General features: G+C 39.4%; 1 protein-coding gene across 2 annotated transcripts in view; it reads right to left on the bottom strand.

Annotated features, from left to right (window-relative positions):
* Positions 1 to 16981, bottom strand: part of CDC5L (cell division cycle 5 like) — a 31502-nt gene extending 14521 nt beyond the window's left edge. The window contains exons 1-13 of one of the 2 annotated variants that reach the window (XM_057427505.1): positions 16843 to 16981; positions 15623 to 15784; positions 14709 to 14836; positions 12796 to 12895; positions 12322 to 12540; positions 11006 to 11150; positions 10693 to 10881; positions 8919 to 9067; positions 6577 to 6736; positions 5044 to 5208; positions 3398 to 3478; positions 2798 to 3043; positions 10 to 207 (exon numbers count right to left, since the gene is read on the bottom strand). In XM_057427505.1, coding sequence (XP_057283488.1) covers positions 10 to 207; positions 2798 to 3043; positions 3398 to 3478; positions 5044 to 5208; positions 6577 to 6736; positions 8919 to 9067; positions 10693 to 10881; positions 11006 to 11150; positions 12322 to 12540; positions 12796 to 12895; positions 14709 to 14836; positions 15623 to 15784; positions 16843 to 16958 — 2058 coding nt within the window. In that variant the 5' untranslated portion in view covers positions 16959 to 16981. The remainder of the gene's footprint in view (positions 1 to 9; positions 208 to 2797; positions 3044 to 3397; positions 3479 to 5043; positions 5209 to 6576; positions 6737 to 8918; positions 9068 to 10692; positions 10882 to 11005; positions 11151 to 12321; positions 12541 to 12795; positions 12896 to 14708; positions 14837 to 15622; positions 15785 to 16842) is intronic. The other variant, XM_057427506.1, reaches the window with a different exon arrangement.
* Between the last annotated feature and the right edge of the window lie 2465 nt (positions 16982 to 19446).

The following is a 19446-nucleotide window of genomic DNA, read 5'->3' as shown; positions in this document are numbered from 1 at the left end:
GACACTGACCTCAAGCCTCTTTTCAAGAGACTCTATCCTGTCTTTTTTGCTGGCCAAGTTAGCTCTTGTGTAGCGGCTCTGTCCAGGCAGGTATAACACTTGACTGTAACATTCTTCCCACACCTGGTTATAAGCTTCACTTGAGAGCTCTCCGTGCCCCATTCCTTGCTTTACCACTTCCATCTCTTGTGCCAGTAGATCCTGTGCCTGTTGGAAATTACGAGAAATAAACCAGTTACAATACAAAAGATACAGGAAAATTCCTCTTCAGTGAGCAATTCATGGGGATAGTTTCTTTTTTCATACTAAAAGCTCACCATCAGGTTAAGCTAACTATGAAATCTAACACAGATGCTGTGGATTATAAATGAAACCCAGGCTAGAAGGCTATTCACAGCACAACTATCTCTCATTTTATATAATTTGGCCAAACTTGACATCACACTGCTGTAGCTAATGAACCCTGTGTCACAGCTAGATCCTTCATCCTGTGGCAGAAGACAAGAGATAAAAGCAAAGATCTTTAGGGGAGGGAGAACTGTACAGACAGAAGCAGCTGTTCTACGAAACAAAAAATTACTTCTCATTTCCTTTTCCTTGCCCTTTTCCACAGAACCTGGAAAATCAACTTCAAAAATAATGGAGCTGCATAAGCTCCACTGCAAGAAATATCTGACTTTAACACAGATTATGTGTCTGAAGAACTACTAGTGAGATGAACATTCTGCAGTTTCCAGTTTAGTTTACAAAATTAACTTACAGTCAAATAAAAAGATTCACGCTGTTCTCATAACCTTTAAGATTTCTGAGAAAGAGCCCGGCCCATGAAACTACAGAGACACCCAGGTCCTTTGCATTTTATTTGTAACTAAAAACCTAAACTATCTTCACCAGTCTGGACTTCATTGATTATAAATGCAAGTCCTCTCTTTCAACAGCATTTACATGTGCATCACAAATTTTCGGATCAAGCAATTCAGGTATCACCAGATAGGATGATTCCAGAGATACGGAAGAAAGGAAAATAAATCAGTTGTCCCTGATGGTGGAGACAAATAAAACAGGAGCTCTCTAACCACACTTGACAGAGCTGAACCTTGGAAAGGTTCACTTTCAATCAGCTTCTATTTGTACACTGCGAGAACTACTTAAGGCTATTTAATTGTGGCACCACAACTGTTCTATAGCTCTAACAGCTCAGTACACCATGCTCAGCAACACTGCTAATCCTTTCGAAACAAGCACTACATATCAGAAAAGAAAGGAACACTTTATTAAAGGATTTTAGTGGGAAGATGTTCTAAAAACAAATGAAGAAGTAAAGCAAAATAAGCAAGCCTCAGATGAGAGCTCGAAGACAGGAAAACTTTCTGGTTTGAATTTGATTTTAGACAAAGAGGAAATATGCTGAAAGTTAGAGAGCAAGCAGGAGCAAGGATGCAAAAAACTTCTGCCCATCAGGCAGAGATTCTGAAGAAAGTTTCCATACAAAAACTACTGGACTGTGTAATAGCCTTCAAGGGAAGTGACAGAAAACCAAACTCTCATTGCACTTCAAAACAAGCAAACACTCAGAGAATGCTACTAAGGGAACAATTTGACACTGGCAGGACAGTGAAATTCATGATCTAACCGTATTTTCCAATCTTTAACTTCTCCTGCTCAGAAATCTTCAAGTATAATTTTCCATTTAACAGCAAACTGAAAGTACATACTGTTCAGTGTTTCTCATTTTAGGCTCTTGATTCCTTGGTCTGATATGGTCAGACTTAAAATCTGCTTGTATAACTTTACAGTACTACGGGATTTAGGTGTAAAGGTACCACAGCTATTGTCAGAATCCAAGTCTTGGATAGCAGGAGTCTGCATGAAATAGATGACTTGGTGGCATATGATTTTGTCCTTTTCATTTTCATTCTTGTAAGCATATGGTCAAAGGTTACTGGCACAACTTCACAGGTGAAACTCTTTGAAAGAACTAAGCACAGCACTGTGCGTCTGAACTGTCCATCTGTCACTTGGCAACAAAAGGCAACATCTGTAGCTGCTTAAATATAAATGAACAACCCAAACCAGAACCCTTGGTGCAGGACTACTATTTAACTCAGCATTACAATGCTAAACAGACTGAGTGCCCAGACAGCCTACTCATTTCATACAGCAAAAACCTATTCCGCCTATTCACCCGCTTTTTAACGAGGTATGTTCCAAGATCAGTTGCTGTAGCCCAGCAGGCTCTGCACTAGCAAAGATCTGCTGGATCAAGCTTGACAAGCACAATTAAACAACTGGTTTTGCTGCTTCAAGTTATAAACTGGCCATCACTGCCATATTTAGTTTGCACTGACAAAAAAACACTTAGGAATTCTGGATTAACAAACTACACAGGCAGCAGAAGGTGGGCATCACACTTAGTTAAAGTCTCAATGATTTAGTAATCATTAATAATGGTTTTAGTAATTTCCAGGAATAGTAAAGTAAATTGGATAACTATTGGGCCATTACAGCTCCTACCCTTACTTAAAATGACAAGCAATCACACAACACATCCAAATTTGTATCAAAAAGACAATGTCTCTGGACAAATACAGCATCCTCATCACTCTGTTAAGTGCCTAGACTAACAGAAGATCACAGAAAAGAAAATGTGCACTTAAATTATCCTTACAGCTCTTCATACAATACTCTGGAGATCTCCAATTTAAATTCTGTGCAGGCTCACCTTTATTTGCAAGATTACATGACCATGGCATAAGGAGAGATTACATCACTGGTAATTAGGCCATACAGTTCTCACCTTCTTGAGGTCCTCTTTGGAGAACTTCTCATAAGGATTTTGTTCCAAGTAAGCCATATGCTCTGCATTGTTGCTTCCAAATCCCGGGCCTTTTCCCTTCTTACCACTAGGCTGTTCTCCAAATGGGTGGTGTAAAAGATCAAAATGAAGCATAGTAATCATCTCTTTCTTTATTAGCTCTTCACTTTTCTGCAAGTCTGTTAGAGGTGGTTCCACATTTAAGGGTCTCAGTATTGTTTCATTAACCTGCCCAGGAATTAAAAAAGTTCACAAATATCATATACACCAAAGATCACATTAAATTCATACACCTCCACCTGAATACGAGTTTTATATATGAGCTAATCCATGCAGAAGAGGTGCCAAAATCCCTTGCAGTGTGACACACATACAGCAACCCAAACACCCAACTGTGGTTTCATTTGTGAATATGAAATACCTCAGACAATTTTGCTGCAAAAGTTTTCCATAATGCTGAAATCAGCATAATCAAATAGAGATTTCATTTTCTCATGATCTACTTAGACTGTATTTCCTCCTATAATGGTTAAAACCTCTGTATTTTTTTTCTCCTTAAAAGTATATTTTGTTTCCACTTACTTCAGAAGGTCGCGGTAGATTCTTCTGAACAGCTTTGTGCATTCTTTTCAGTTCTTTCACACGTTCTGCCTCTCGGAGAGCCTAGACAAACAAGCTAAATGTTAATCCAGCTACTGGAGTACAATCAGATGCTTCCTAGAAATATACGTGATATAAAAACTAATTAATTACCACAGCAAAGATTCCTTAAAGACTTCATGTTAAAAAGCCAGAGCTAAATAATGTGATGACATCATAATTTAGTGCCTCTAAACAGGAAGAGCGTAGCAGACTGAGAGATATCCTAAAATGTAATTTCTGGCCATCACATTCTCCTTCATCCTCAAGCCCAGCAGACTTCATTCTTCACAGATTTCTCTACCATCAGGTCTGACAGCTGCTTGAACTCTCCAGACACAAAATCCACCAGGAAAAGACAGACACTTAAATTTGCAGCCAGGATTGTGTTTGTTCTCTTCGATGACTTGGAGTAACTATTCATTAAAGCAATACATGTGAAAGTGTAAAAACGTAAGATTTCTCCTTATATTCAATTTTCAGTCAATAATTAACATGAAAAGGCAGTGCCACCTAAAACTTCAGGAAAAATAACCAAGATCCTCCATGTTCTAATTCTAGACATGTCAAACCTTCATTCTCTTGCATGATATTACAACTCAAATTCTTTTCTCTATTCTACATGCGTAAATTATCCATATTTATTCAAACTTTTTATTAAGGGATGTATGCATAAGACATGCATATATATGCACATAATGTGATCTTCCCCAATTGGGACAAGCTAGAAACTCAACTCTGGGAAATGCTTAGCAGATATCAAGGCATAGGATTTTTTTTTTTTAAATATTTTGTTAACTTGTCAAGTGCATTGATTGGCAAAAACCCCTCTGAACTAAAAATTGCCATTTATTTGAAGATATATAACAAAATTAGATTTGTATCATAAAAATCAGGATAAGCAATAAATGGAAAAGACACTGTTCTTATAAACATAAAAATTTAAGGTGTCTCTAATTACACGCCAGTGCAGTTATTTAACCTGCAGAATTTAAGGCATCACTTTATCAAGCCTTCCTTGATTCTGAAAATAAAACAAAAGGGACCCATTCACGGCTCAGCTGCCTGGCAATCCTTTGGTGCAAGTCATACAAAAGGAACCAATTCACTGCCTGGAAGATCTGTATCTGTGTGCTACCAGCCTGCTGAATTTGTATGTTACCTATCTTACATTTCATAACCAGTAACTTTTAACTTGAGAGAATATGAAACTGAAAAAGAAAAAAGGCACAACAGTACAATTCTCATGCTCTTACAGTGAAGTGTGTGCCTCTGCAGAGAAATGCTTTTAATTATATTTTTACCTTTTGGGGGAGAAATGCAGGACTTGGGGCATAAACACTCACGAATTCATCGTAGAAAATGACAAACGAAATGTGATACATAACATTAACAAATTAAGAAAACAATTCTGAGAGAAAACTGATTTAGCCTATGTGTGTGTGTACACTGAAGTCAGCAGAGAAAACAGGTACATTTTACTTTGTAGAAGCTGTACCACTTCCACTGAACAGGTATGAAACTATGGGAACCATACAAGAAATATTTTATTATAAACCAAAGGCACTATCTGCTTCATATACACCCACCTGCTTGCGGGCATCTATATCAGCAGTGTCTTCTACAAAGGTTTCATCTATTTCATGTTCCTCAAGTTCTTTTTCTGCATTTTCAGGTAAAACAATCTCAAAGTCATTCTTTGGAGCAGGAAGGGCCATGAGTCCAAGCCGCAGGTGTTCACGAGACTCTCTCTCCTGTTGAAATAAACAGTAAGATATAATGCTTCTGGATTCATGAATTAAGGTGCAATTCAATAACGTTCCATTCATCTGCATTAATAGACATGAACAATACACAGCTGATATAATCCAGCTATCTTTGATTGCTACAAAGTCAACAGAAACAAGATCTTTTGAAGTCTGACAAGAGGCATGTTACTAATCCAGCCTAGCTACAGACCACCATACCAGAGTTCATGCACTTTTCATCACAGAAACTCTTTGATACTAAAAAAAACATCAGGCAGATTTCTTACAGACAGCTAATGAAATCTTCAAACAGGCTGAAATACACTCAAGTAAAACAACAGCACAGCACCTTTGCCTCACAGTAGCTTCAGTACAACAGCAGAAACTCACATAAACACTTTCCAAGAAACTGAAAATATGTGGAAATGTGATGATGGACACAGAGGTTATCTGCAAGCCTAATGGGAACTTTCTTCCTTGAAGTTGCTCGCAAATCTGAGGAATGTTTGCCTCATTTTCGTACTCTGTCACAATACCAGATCTGGGAACCAGTGGAGTCCATCAGGAAACTGAAGCCCCAGTTTTCCTTCTAGCAGCAAAAAGCCTTTTTACTATAAAAAGGCTAAGACAGAACCAAAGTAAGTAAATAGACAACAAATAATCCTTGCCCTGCAAGCTAGGAGGAAACCTGAAATTCTGAACTTGAAGAGCTGTTTTCGTGAGCAGAACGTGCCAAACACTTGAAGTGGATATCCTTAGCTAGCCCAAAAAGAAAAATGTCAATAGCTCTGGTGGGAGATATCCAAGCCACAGTTAAGGCTGCAGAATCAGCCACATAAAAGGAGTTCCCAAGGTGCTACCTATTAGGTATATGCCGTTTTATACCATGGCTAATTGGCAGGGTACATCTGGCTCACTCTCCAAGAATAGAAACATCTGTTGAAAAGGCGATGAAAGAATCTGGATGGGACTCGGATTACTGGACATCTCAAAACCAAGTGCTCCTAATGGCAAAAATTAAACTCCTTTAGCTCAATGCTGTCAACGCGACAGACTGATGAAAAGGTCCTGTAGGTAAACTGGGAAGCCAAGATGATGAGGGATTTGAGGGCTGTGTGGAACAGCAAGAAAAATGAATCTTTGCTTGATGTATTTCCTGCTCAGCTTCAAAGATACAAGTAGGACTGAAACTTAAGCATGTCTTCCTTGACAAACAGCTTGAGCGTGCTTTCACTGAGCACACTGAAATCCATTCTAAGTGGCAAGATTTCTGTTCTTTCAAATAAAGATTTGATTTTATCAGGTGATGAGTACAGACCTGCAGACAAGTGGTAGAAATAACACTTGCTTTTTCCCTTCTTAAGTGTTTCTTACCATTTGTTTTGCATAAGATGGGTCACTGTAATCTGCCATTCCCTCTTCTGGGTTGATGTTCAATTTATCACGTAGTGGAGTTCTACCAGGAGTTGTACCAAGCACAGGTTTAGGAGTTAGTCCTCCACGAGGAGTTAAGCCTTCTTGTCCATGAGGTGTCCTAGAGGAAATGCAGAGACAGATAATTATTTTTTCCCTTAAGAGCTCTACTTACCAAAGTCTGAATGCTGGATAAAGTTACGTAAATACCATTAACAAATTCAATCTAGATTTTTTTTCTTGGGAGGAGGTAAAACTATAACATGCAATTAGAAGAATCCAAAAAAATAAATTGTTTAAACCTGTCAAGGTGTGACCAAGGACCTGTCAGTCTGAAATCTAGACACATCATTAGGTGAAGAGACATTTCAGGAACTACATCAACACAACCTCCCACTGCTACGTTTGAAAGAAGAAATTACCCAGTCACCAGGCACTATTTTGGGATACAGTAACCAGGATTTGATTGCAAGCTCCGATTTCCTTACCACCTGTGGCAAGTCGTTCACTCTGAATTCATCTGGCCTAGCAGCTGTCCCAACTTAGAATTCCATTAATCACTCTGAAGATGCCTTTCTGCTTTCACTGATTATTCAGGAGTAATTACATTACAATAATTACTTTTAGGAATCTAAGGTTAGGCAAGTTAGATTAAGCCTTAGATTCTGTGCGGCTCAGCTGCTTTTCTTCTAGACTGGGAAGAAATTTTGTTCTCTATCCCAGTAACCTACTATATGAAAATCTTGCAGATATGGTCTTGGATATAGTAAAAAGTTTTCTGTTGCCAGCTTATAATGAGGTTTCACATAGTGGCGATGATGGCAGTAACAATGAACTGATAAGATACCGTTAACTGTCTCAAACAAAGTAAGTTCAGGATGGGCAAAACTTTTAGAAAAAAGCCTACACTGTGGTACTCACCTGTGCTTACGTGATTATTTTCAGACAGTAATGATAAGTACGTGTACTGTAGAGAATCATGCTGGCAGAGACAGCTGGACCAGACGATTTAATACATAATTTTCACCACTAGATATTATAATTCTGTAGTGCAAGGAAGATACCATAATGGTGGACAAACACAACTGGACTGACACACACTACTGGTCCTCTTCTAAATGATACAACAGCTCCTTATTTACTGGGTATGTGTTTGAGAGGCAAGTGATACCATCCTCTTGCTTGACATTGCTCACAGATGTTTTAATGAACTCTCATTTAGGATAACAAATAGAAGCAATAGCATTTGCAGGATGACACCCACAACAACCCAGCAAAATTAATGTTTCGTAGAATATACTGAGATTTACTGCAAGGCGGTGTGACAGTGGCCCAAGTTGCCCTGAGAAGCTGTGGGCGCCCCATCCCTGGAAGTGTTTAAGGCCAGGCTGGATGGGGCTTGGAGCAACCTGGTCTAGTGGAAGGTGTCCCTTGTTTTTACATTTTTTAATATAAAATCACCCAAATAGCAGCCAGACCACTCCAGGCCAAACTCTACATTCATTCTGCACTGAACTAATGTTACTAGATCTCCAGAAAGGTATTTATGTAGATCCGATTAAAAAGAGCAGGGCTTTTGCACACAGCTTTAAAACACCAAAATAAAGCTTCTTTTGAAAAGCTGCCATAAAGGCTTTTTTATTCCTTTCTCCACTTTTCCTACTAGCATGATACAAGTAAAATTAAAACTTAAGTGGAAAAAAATTGACAGACAAAATGTACCAAGTGTAGTATTTGGTAGTAGTTGAACCATATTTGGCATTTGTTGGATATATACTTATTCAGGACCCACTGCAATAGTTTAACCACCAATTCCATGCTATTTAGGTTGGCAATATAAGAAATATTTTATTTTGCATATATACAGCTTATAAAATATTTACTCCAGCTTTAAAAAAATTCAGTGTGGGTTTGGCTAAGGGACCTCCTACACTTTTGACTCAGAGGTAATACTTTGGAAAGGTTAAGATCCACAGACTGACACCCTATCTTACTATTTATACCCCTGTATTACTCCAGTATAATTTATATTGCTACAAAGCAGAGAAGGCCTCATTTTTGGACAAAAAACTCCAGTGAGCTATACACTGTACAAATACAGCCAATGATGTGGCAGAGCTAGCAAAAGACACGGAGAAGGAGAAAAGTGTACAACAAGGGCCTGAAATAAAAAAGTGTGTTAAAACTTGTTTCAAAGCACTGATCATGACCTATTATTTCACACATTGAAATCCACTCTGCTCACCCATCTCCAACAGATACGTGCCCATCCCAGCGCCCATTAGAAAAGGAGTCTGCTTTACCTGAACGGTGTGGAAAGCACAGTATTTGGAGTCTGGATAACCTGTTTCTGTGGTGTTACCCCTGAAAAGTCACTTTCATGCAAGGGAGTGTTAAGTCCTCCTTTCAGGGGGGTATCCACATTTGTGAGAGCCATCAGATTCTGGGCTTCCTGTAAAACAGACAATACATGCAGTACATCACTAAGACTTTTCATTGCCACACTCTACTCTGTACAACAGATTCACTAGCAGTAACAACAGCTGAAGAATTATTTAAATACCAGTGAGTTTGTGGGAAACATTTAACACTTCTTAACACCCATACACAGGTATTTACAAACCTGACTGTTCCACTGAAAGGGATTTTAAAACTTTATTTTCAGCAGAATATGTTATCAACTGGAGTTGCAAAAATGAGTGGGTTACTTAATGTTTCAGCTTTCTTCAGTTTGCCAGACTCCATAAATTTGCAAAATTTATTACTGAGTGAATACTCAAGTCATCCTAAGGATCTCAATTTTCAGGGAGCAGCACAGCTGCACTCTGAAATGCAACATCAATGAAGTTTATCCAAGCTGTACTTCAAAGGGAATGTTCCAACAGAGAGGGTCACTATCCAGAGTTTTTGTCCATGATTCAGTTGGGCTTTTTAGGAATACCCCCCTATTTTTTCTTTTTTCTTCTACAGTGAAGAATTAGGTCACTGAAAATGAGCTGACATAATGAAACTACTGCATATAGCCATTATCTTGAGAGAAGACTTCCACTGCAACTGCTGACCTGTGTATACACATAATACTGCAACATACATGATGTGAGATTACTCCACCTGAAGGTGAATGTGACCCCTCCGGCAAGCACTGCATAGAGACTTAGGTCATGATCTGTAGAGTCAGGAGCTTTCTCTTTTCTACTATCATGAAACTGTTAGAATACAGCTAATTATCAACATAAGTTGGGGATTTTTGTTTCAGGGTGGGTTTTTTGGGGTGGACTTTTGTTCATTTTGCACACTAGCAACACTGATTTTATTTAGCCATGTCCCCACAGTCAGCAAAACATTACCCAACACTACCAGGTTTTGCAAGAACCCAGACACTCATACAATCAGTATAACACAAATATAACTTGCAGGTTTTTGACAACCTTTCTCTTCAGTGGTTTTAAGCCAATAAAGTGCTAGAAAACTATCCCTGTATTGTTGCAGTTAATTACTTCTTGTTAACTGAACTAAAAACTGAAGAGCAGAACATAATTAGGAACAACATAAAAGACTGCTTTAAGGACATCAACATGATATACATCTTCAATGCTGAGAGGAACCCAGTACTAGAGGAAATTATCAAAAAACACCAGGAGAATGGTTAATGCTAGAAGTTGCCCACATTATTTAATAAAAAAAAAAAAAAAAAAAAAAAAAAAAAAAAATCATAGTATTTAACAGATAGAAGTGGATCTGCTTCTACGCTTTTCAGTGTGCCCTGGAGATCACGTCTGTTCAAACCCGAGTACCACACACAGCCTAATGAATGTTTCTATGATACTTACACCTTCACTAAAAATACAAGACCATAGAGTAAACTTAAGTTAGACATTAGGAAGAAGTTCTTTACTGTGAGGCACCAGAACAGGCTGCCCCATCCATGGCAGGTTGGATGGGGCTTTAAGCAACACAGTCTGGTGGAAGGTGGCCCAGCCCATGGCAGGGGGGTTGAATGTGATGGTCTTTAAGGTCTCTTCCAACCCAAACCATTCTGTAATTCTATGATTCTGATTTTATACATTTATACTCTACCTGCAGGATCCTGTCTTGCGCTGCAGGAGTTCTGGGAGTCCTCAGTGCTATGTTGTTGTTGGTCACGCTATATTCAGACAGAAGAGTGCTGGAAGCTGAATTTGTAATTCCTGATTCCTCAGCAGTTTGGCGTGCAATCTCACTTGCCTGGCCTACTTTCACGACTTCTTCAAGTTCCGTATCAGATATCTTTAAAAGAGAAAATCCCAAGACATAGTAAAATAAAATACAACCACAAGATCCACTTGATAAAACAGAACTCACTGACTGGCATTGGTCTTTTATGTCATTTATTGATCAATGAACAGCTTACCTGAGGAGCTGGAAGAACCAGCTTACTTCTTTTTTTGGTAAATTCTGACACTCCACTGGTCTGTAGAATAGCTGAAGGCAAGTCTGACTCTTTTTTCCGTTTCATATGTTGTTTGTCTTTTTTGCGCTCTCTTCCCTCCCTTTCACTGTCATTACAGATAACAGAATCATTTCAGAACATTCAGAACAGCTACAAAGTAAACCAAACCAGCAGTGAGCAAAAATGCTGTATGTTATCTAAAATACTGTATGTTAACTATCAAAAGTTGGATATGCTGAAATAAAACATGTTGCAGGAAGAGTGAACCACCTTGTGGAGCAGAAGTTAAGTGATTAAATATGGTCTACAGATCTTGCAGCAGAACCTACAAGGCAGTGTAATGCTTCTAAATTCTGGACTTAGGCAACAGGTGGTTGCTTCAGCTACAATCAACAGCATCACTGGAACAAGAAAAAAATGTCAATCCAAGAATACAGATAGCAAGAATCAGAGGATGTGAACAGTCCCTTTTCTTCAGCAGCAGCTAAGGGAACACAAACATCTTCTGTGGGATATGGGAACCAGTTCCTCTTCAGTATGTAATAAAAATGGTATTTTCTTCAAACAGCAGTGAAGTCAGTCTGTGAAATCATAAGCTTCGGTTTGAAGGTCCTGCCAGCCCCTCTGAACTAAGAGCCATACAGAAAGAATCGATCTCATCACAAGCTAATGAACCAAATCATACGTAGTACTGGACCTACTCTCTCAGTAAAAAGCAGTTGGCAGAAGTAGTGGGAAATGCAAGTGTATAATTAAACATGTAACGTGCTGATCATGATGAAGATGGGCATCTTACTTCTCAACTGCGTTTTTTGTGGAGGGGGAGAAATTAACCATTTCAGGAAATTCTACTTAAGAACGATTCCATCAGAAGTGATACTAAACCAAGCAACATATACTCCTGTAAGCAATCTTATTAATGTTATTACTTCAAGAAAGGACTGCAAAGGTACTGCTTACAGAAAATGAACCTCGAAAAAAATCCTAAGATTTCCATTTAAAGAGCAAGAACATGCATGAGGAACTTTATTCTCATGGATAAAAAAGGTCAACTATGCCTTTTAGAAAGATAAAAAGACTGAAAAGGTAAAAGCAACCTTTCTGTCCTACAGAAAATACAATTCCTGCCCATATTATACTTCAGGCATTTTCAGGACCTAACATATCTGCATATGTACACATATATATGCACACACAGATACACACACACATATACATATGAAGTTTGGGGTTTTTTTCAAATACACTATTTTCTCCTTGGTATAATACACACTTACGATCTTAATTCTCCATCCAGGTCTTGCTGACGTAGCTTTCTGAAATCTGCATCCAGAGATTGGTAGTTTTCCTCTGATGTGTCGTAAAAACCAGGGGCAGGCTTCTTTTCAAATGGAATTTCTGCATTATAATCCACACCTCTCTTCTTTTTTCTTTTCTTCTGAATTTCAATTCCAGCAGCCCGAAGTTCTCGTCTTTTCTGGAGAGCAGCAAGCCGTCTATAGAAACAGTAACACCATGTGATTTAAAGTGCATACCATAGGCGTATCCTGTATCCTAAGATCTGGTACTACCTGGTACTTAACAGGTTGCTGCTGAGATAGGGCTACATATATTTCCACAAGAATGAAGCTATTGTGGCAAATAACAAAAAATATCTGATTCTGCAATGGCTTAAGGCTGTGACTGACTTTATGCATTGTAAATGCTCCAGAGACAGCAAAAGCAGTCCCAATATATAAAACTAAGTTTACCTAGCTTCCTCCAGCTGCTTCTCTCTTGCTTTCCTTTTGGCCTTCTTTCCCTGTGTATTAGCCAGACGAGCTCTAGCTTCAGACAGCATTTCAAGTTCATCTAAAATAGTACAGACAAATACAAGGAAAAAATTACATTAAGATCAGAAAGCAATTTTTAAAAACTGAATCAGTGCTTTTACAGGCACTCTAAATGACTGGGCTGCCCAAGGAAGTTGTGAATGCTCCATCCCTGGCGGTGTTCCAAGGCCAGGTTGGACAAAGCCTTGAGTGACACAGCTTAGTGTAAGGTGTCCCTGCCCATGGCAAGGGTGTTGGAACTTTGTGGCTCTTCTCTGGACTTGTTCCAACAGTTCCATGTCCTTTTTATGTTGAGGACACCAGAACTGCACACAATACTCCAGGTGAGGTCTCACAAGAGCAGAGTAGAGGGGCAGGATCACCTCCTTCGACCTGCTGGTCACGCTCCTTTTGACGCAGCCCAGGACACGGTTGGCTTTCTGGGCTGCAAGCGCACACTGCCGGCCCATGTTCATTTTCTCATCAACCAACACTCCCAAGTCCTTCTCCACAGAGCTGCTCTGAATCTCTTTTCTGCCCAACCTGTAGCTGTGCCTGGGATTGCTCCAACTCAGGTGTAGGACCTTGCACTTGGCATGGTTAAACTTCATGAGGTTGGCATCAGCCCACCTCACAAGTGTGTCGAAGTCCCTCTGGATGGCATTCCTTCCCTCCAGGGTATCAAACGAACCACACAGCTTGGTGTCATCAGCAAACTTGCTGAGGGCGCACTCAATCCCACTGTCCGTGTCAGCAATGAAGATATTAAACAAGACCGGTCCCAACACTGATCCCTGAGGGACACCACTCATTACTGGTCTCCAGCCGGACATTGAGCCATTGACCACAACTCTTTGTGTGCGGCCAGCCAGCCAGTTCTTTATCCACAAAGTGGTCCATCCATCAAATTGATGTTGCTCCGATTTAGAGGCAAGGATGTCATGTGGGACAGTGTCGAACGCTTTACACAAGTCCAGGTAGATGACATCAACTGCTCTACCCCTGTTCATCAGTTCTGTAGCCCCACCATAGAAGGCCACCAAATTGGTCAGGCAGGATTTCCCCTCAGCAAAGCCATGCTGGCTGTCACCAAGCACCTTGTTGATTTTCATTGCCTTAGCATGCCATCCTGGAGAATCTGCTCCAAGATTTTGCCAGGCACAGAGGTGAGACTGACTGGTCTGTAATTCCCCAGCTCATCCATTTTCCCCTTCTTGAAAATGGGGGTTATATTTCCCTTTTTCCAGTCATCAGGAACTTCACCTGACTGCCATGATTTCTCAAATATGATAGCCATAAAATGTCTACATAAAGAGGCAAACTGACCACACCAATGAAATTATATTTCAATTACATCTTCAGCTAAGAGGACTGTTGCTGGAGACCTTGTCAATTTTATTTATATTCAGATCCAAGATTGCTACATATGTGATCCTGTGACTCTTGAAAACCACTGTTAGTCCATTAATGGAATTTTAGCAACATTCATCTTTTAGTTTATAACACTGCTATGTGCAAGGAAAACAATAGTCATGTACTCCTTCTGCATGGATTCACCTGGAAGGTACGAGCTGATGGGAAAAGATGAAGATACAGAAACAAGAATGGCAAATGAGCAGAGCATTTGTCAAAGCAAAGAACAGTCAGTCATGGTTAAGAAAACTTCAACAGCAGAAAACACACCAAGGAGAAGGAAACTGGAAAAGTACAGCTGACTGGCCAGATACAGAAATAAGACAAGACCTGTAAGAAAAAAATACAAGAGAAACCCAGGGTACAGAGGCTGTGTAAAAAGATAAAATGAAAAAGAGATCACATTTCTATCAGAAATGGCAAACAAACTCCTATCTTACCCTCATCCATGTCAATAGGATCTGGCCTGGCTGGTTTAGTTTCTGGATTTGGATCAATTTCTCCAGGTTTAAGTTTCCGAGGATCATCAGCAGTTTCTTCCTCATTGTCTCTCTGAGCAGCTTTGTCCCTAAAAATGCATTTTATGAATGTGACAACCAGCTCTTTGTTTCCCCCAGGCTCATAATAACCATTAGGCCCCCAAAGACTGATCAAAAAAGGGTCACCTTGTACTACTTACCAGACATTAAGCTTGTTATACAACTACTGCAGAAAAAAATCATGAACATGGTACAGTTACATAATCTTTAATCAGAAAGAAGACAATGTAGTATGACATTATAATAAAATACTGTATAAAACACAATATTAATAAAGCTAATAGAAAGAACTCTCCTCGAGCAGTGTGACAAAAAAAAATAATTGAGTTTCCCATTACATATTACACTAAACCAATCACACTAGAATTAAGCAAGATCATGAGGGAAAAGAGCAGTTTCCTTCTCTTCTCACAGCCTAAAGAAACCCTCTGTATCATACAGAGATGAGAGATGCACATTCAGTCATTTCAACAACATATGGTTTATGTCTTTTTTTTTCTTCTGTCACACACCCGCACGTGCTAATCAACCAGTCAAAAAATACCCAAATAAACCTCAAATATAAGCCCATAAAAAACATCAATCTTGACACTCCTCTAGCACACCTTTCTCTATTCAAGCCTGTTCTCTGGGTTCCAAAAGCTGCGTCTTTCAAGCCAGGCATGCTCACTGAAAAGAAATGGTCCTTAACGACTTGCTTACAAAAGGACTGTCAGCTTGAAACCATCAGCATCATGGTAGAAGGGAACGACACACTGCTACAACAAATTCAACAGATTTTCTTGGTATGCACCTCTAGCAAAACAGTAACTCACAGCAGAAATTCATAGTGCTCCAAACACTGTGCAGCAGTTCTCCCAATAATTGGGGCAATGGTTCTCCACTGGGTTGGCATTAGCTTGGCCAGGTGCAAGAGTTTCTCCTCCTCTTCCCGTGACCACTCTGTCTTTTTGATGCTTGGGTCTAGCCATTCATACCTGTTAAAAACAGAAAAAAATCAGGATGACAGATCCAAGCCATCCATTGATTTGTCTTGAATTAATTCATAACAGTGTCCACCCAAAAAACTACAATGAAATCTCAAAATTTTGTCATACAAACTTCACAGAAGCTTTGTCTGTGCAAGAGGATGTCACTCCAGAGTATTTTTATGACAAATGTATTCGAGCTTTAAAGTGTACTGTCCATCAGTTTTTATACACATGGCCTCTTCTTTCTTCTGACATCTCTAGTCTAGCAAAGTAAGGAGTCACAGAATCCAGAAAAACAAAAGTAAAAACTGCAGCAACTAAAGGTTCCGTAAGTAGTAGATTTGTTTGGTCTGGATCCTTTAACGGTCATCTTACCGATCTCAAACTCTGCCAGTACTGTTACCTTTATATACAAGTACTGTAATAAATATGTGAAACACTGGCACATGTTGTCCACAGAAGCTGCTGCTCCCCCATCCTTGGCAGTGTTCAAGACCAGGTTGGATAGGACTTGGAGCAAACCCCCCCCCCATGGCAGGGGGGTTGGAACGAGATGACCTTTAAGGTCTCTTCCAACCCAAACCATTTTGTGATTCTATGTGCAGTTCAACAGTCAAGAAACTAAGTCTAATTTTCAAACAGTCTGAATTAGTTTTACGCTTCTGTTTTTTTAATATGAAGTTAAATTCCATTGTGCAATATCTAAACATTTATCCTCAAGCCAAACTACTGTTCTGAAAAACTAGGAAATTACCTTTAAGAGCAATTAATATCCTACAGTTTTACTTCCTTGGTGATTCTGATTAAAAATGTCCAAACAGAGGGGGGGAAAAAGCATGTGCACAATTTTAAGTGATCCTGCATTTGCTAACACTGCAGGCACTGGCAAAGAGAACTTTTGTTCAATTACTTTCAAGCAACAGGAATTTGAAATATCCACAAGAGCAGAAATCACACAAACTTAAAACTATTGTTGCTTCATGGACATAAATTTATCTGTGGTAATTTCTCAATTCCCACTAATTATAAATCTCTCATTCCCAGTCATGGCACTTCTCACTTACCATCTAGCTTTGCACTGCTTTGCTGATTTTCTATGCAATAAAGATGCAATACGAGACCACTGGTTTTTGCCATATTTCATCACAGCTGCTTTCAAAATTTCATCCTTAAAAAACATAATAATAGTTACAGATCACAAGAAATTGCAAACCAGAAAGTCTGAGCTCAAGCAGAGAAGATCACCGTGGCTGTCATCCAACAGGCTGACCCAGTTCTTATCCACATTTTATTCTCAAGATGAATGAGGATTTGTATTTCACAGGCCAATTAAATTAATAAAGATTACATGAAAAAGACACATGATGATGATTATGGCCAGCTTTACAGACCCAACAGATCTTCCAAAACAACGCCTTTCAATGCTCTCTAATGCTCAGTTTTTAAAGGTTCTGTATGTCTTCCCTGAAGGACAGCAGCAAAGAGGTAGGGAAGTGCTTCTCTGGCAATGACACAACATTTGGAAAGAAAAATACAGAACTAACAGTTACCTCTGGGTGTCTTTTTTCAAACAATACCATAAAATCATAACCTTTTTGCATATTTTAATGCAAATAGAATATTTACCTACTAATGAAATATGCTGTTAAAAAAGATATTAATACTTGATAATAAATTCCTCTTTTACATGTAAACATCTTAAAATAAATCACCTGAATGTTCAGAATGCAACATTCAGAAGTTCTGATCTCAAAGCCTATAAACTTAGGGGGGAAAAAAAGTAAAAATCTAATGGATTCAGCTTGGGAGCCAGATGGCTCATACACATCAAAGAGCACATTGAGATTTGATCAAAAGCTAGAAGCCCTATCAGTTGTCTGTCAATCCATCTACCAGTCTCTCCCCTCCTGTCACTCTGATAAATGGGTTCATTATTTCTGGTTTCCTCACAGGTCAGAAAGTGGTATTTTAAACACATCAAAGCTATTCTGCAGCCTTGTCAAGCACAGATGCTCCTCTTCTGTACCCAGTAAGTACTTGTAGCTGTGTTCAGAATCCATTCAGCTGTACCATGCAGATGCTAGTCATCACGGGCAGATACTGTAGCCCAGCACAGACATCTCTCAGAGCATACAGCAGCTTTATCTGTAAGATGATGATTAGCTCTGGTTTGAACTGCTACAGGACGCAATTAATGTAATTTCTATTAAAAAATAATAATAAATCCTCTTGGGTTTAGGTTGTTTTTTATTTACTTGGTGCTATGTAGCATACAGTAGCCATACTGATGACATTAGCAGGTGGTTTTGCAAGAAATGAGCCATTTTACAAATGATCTGATATCAACTGGTTCCACGTTCTATATTTTTAGTCTTGTATGTATAATCAAAGTGTTAATTAAAAAAATATAATATAGTACCAAAAGAGAGCAATTTCATCGCTGGTACACAAAGCAGCGAAAAAAATGATATGTTTAACACACTGCTGTATCTCTTAACAGCCACCAAAATAAGTCAATTTTGGAAGACCATGAGAATGGTGTCAGCATACAACAGGTCTTCCTGTCCCCTGCTGACCCCCAATTTAGCTGCTTCCTGGCACATAGCTGGTAACATCACAAGTGGTTAAAAACACATACAGCACTCTGTACATTATTAAAGGCTAGACCTTTATCTAGATGCTTTGAGCAACATGGGCTAGTGGAAGGTGTCCCTGCCTATGACAGAGGGTTGGAACTAGATAAGATTTAAGGTCCCTTCCAACACATTCTGTGATCTATTATTTTTCTCACTGCTTTTTGGAACTAGCGTTCCAAACTGTACATGTCTAGTGTTCAGGGTATACAGCGGCAGTTCTGCACCTCAGTGTCAGGTAAAACCTTTTACTTTAAACATGCATCTAATAAAGCCGACATTCTTGACTTCTCATGTTGTTATTTTCCTTTTCATGACCAACTGCAGTTTTGAAAGCACGTGGTGGCAAAGGTGAGAAAAGGGTGTGGGTTTTTTTTTTTCTTTGTGAACAACACATAGATTTGTGTGTACAACACACATTGGCCTGCAGATGAAGAGGGTGTACCCACCCTCATTCTCGCATCTGGCATGGTCTTGAAGGGCAAAACATTCCAGTTGCCTCATACCCACGGAGACGAAGAACCCTAACTGTACAAGACACACTCCAGCCTGCAAAAGGGGCATCTCCAAGAACAACCTGACCAACACACCCCCTACAGCTGCCGAGGGAGGCGCTTTGCTGCTAGCGCCCCCCTGCGGGCCGGAGGTGTGCACAGCGCGGGGGGGCAGACAAATGGAGAAGGAAGAGGAACAAAAGTAGATGCTGCACTTCAGGTGCGTTTTCTTAATTTGAAAAAAATAAAAACCAACCCACATGCATTTTCTGCAGCCCAAATGGCAACTGAGAGCAGCATCCAGCGATGTAAAAAACCATGCTGTTATTCCCTTCCTTCCACTGTAGATACATCTGGGTGGTGGTGAACAATATAGCAGCATGGTCCGATTCACCTGTGCTGATTTACTTACTGTGCTTAACTGTTATCCACTAATCTAGTAGACGTATAGCAGATAAAATAACACCCATTTGCTCAAGTTCTCATTAAGTGTGATTTCCTGGTATATGTCATTGCTTTATCTGAATTCAAGGTGCGTCCA

This window comes from Pezoporus wallicus, unplaced genomic scaffold (assembly GCF_028554395.1).
Source record: "Pezoporus wallicus isolate ANWC-B61680 ecotype Strahan unplaced genomic scaffold, APGP_CSIRO_Pwel_v1 contig_6464, whole genome shotgun sequence".
Classification (NCBI taxonomy): Eukaryota; Metazoa; Chordata; class Aves; order Psittaciformes; family Psittacidae; genus Pezoporus; species Pezoporus wallicus.
This window is presented reverse-complemented; position numbering and strand designations above follow the sequence as displayed.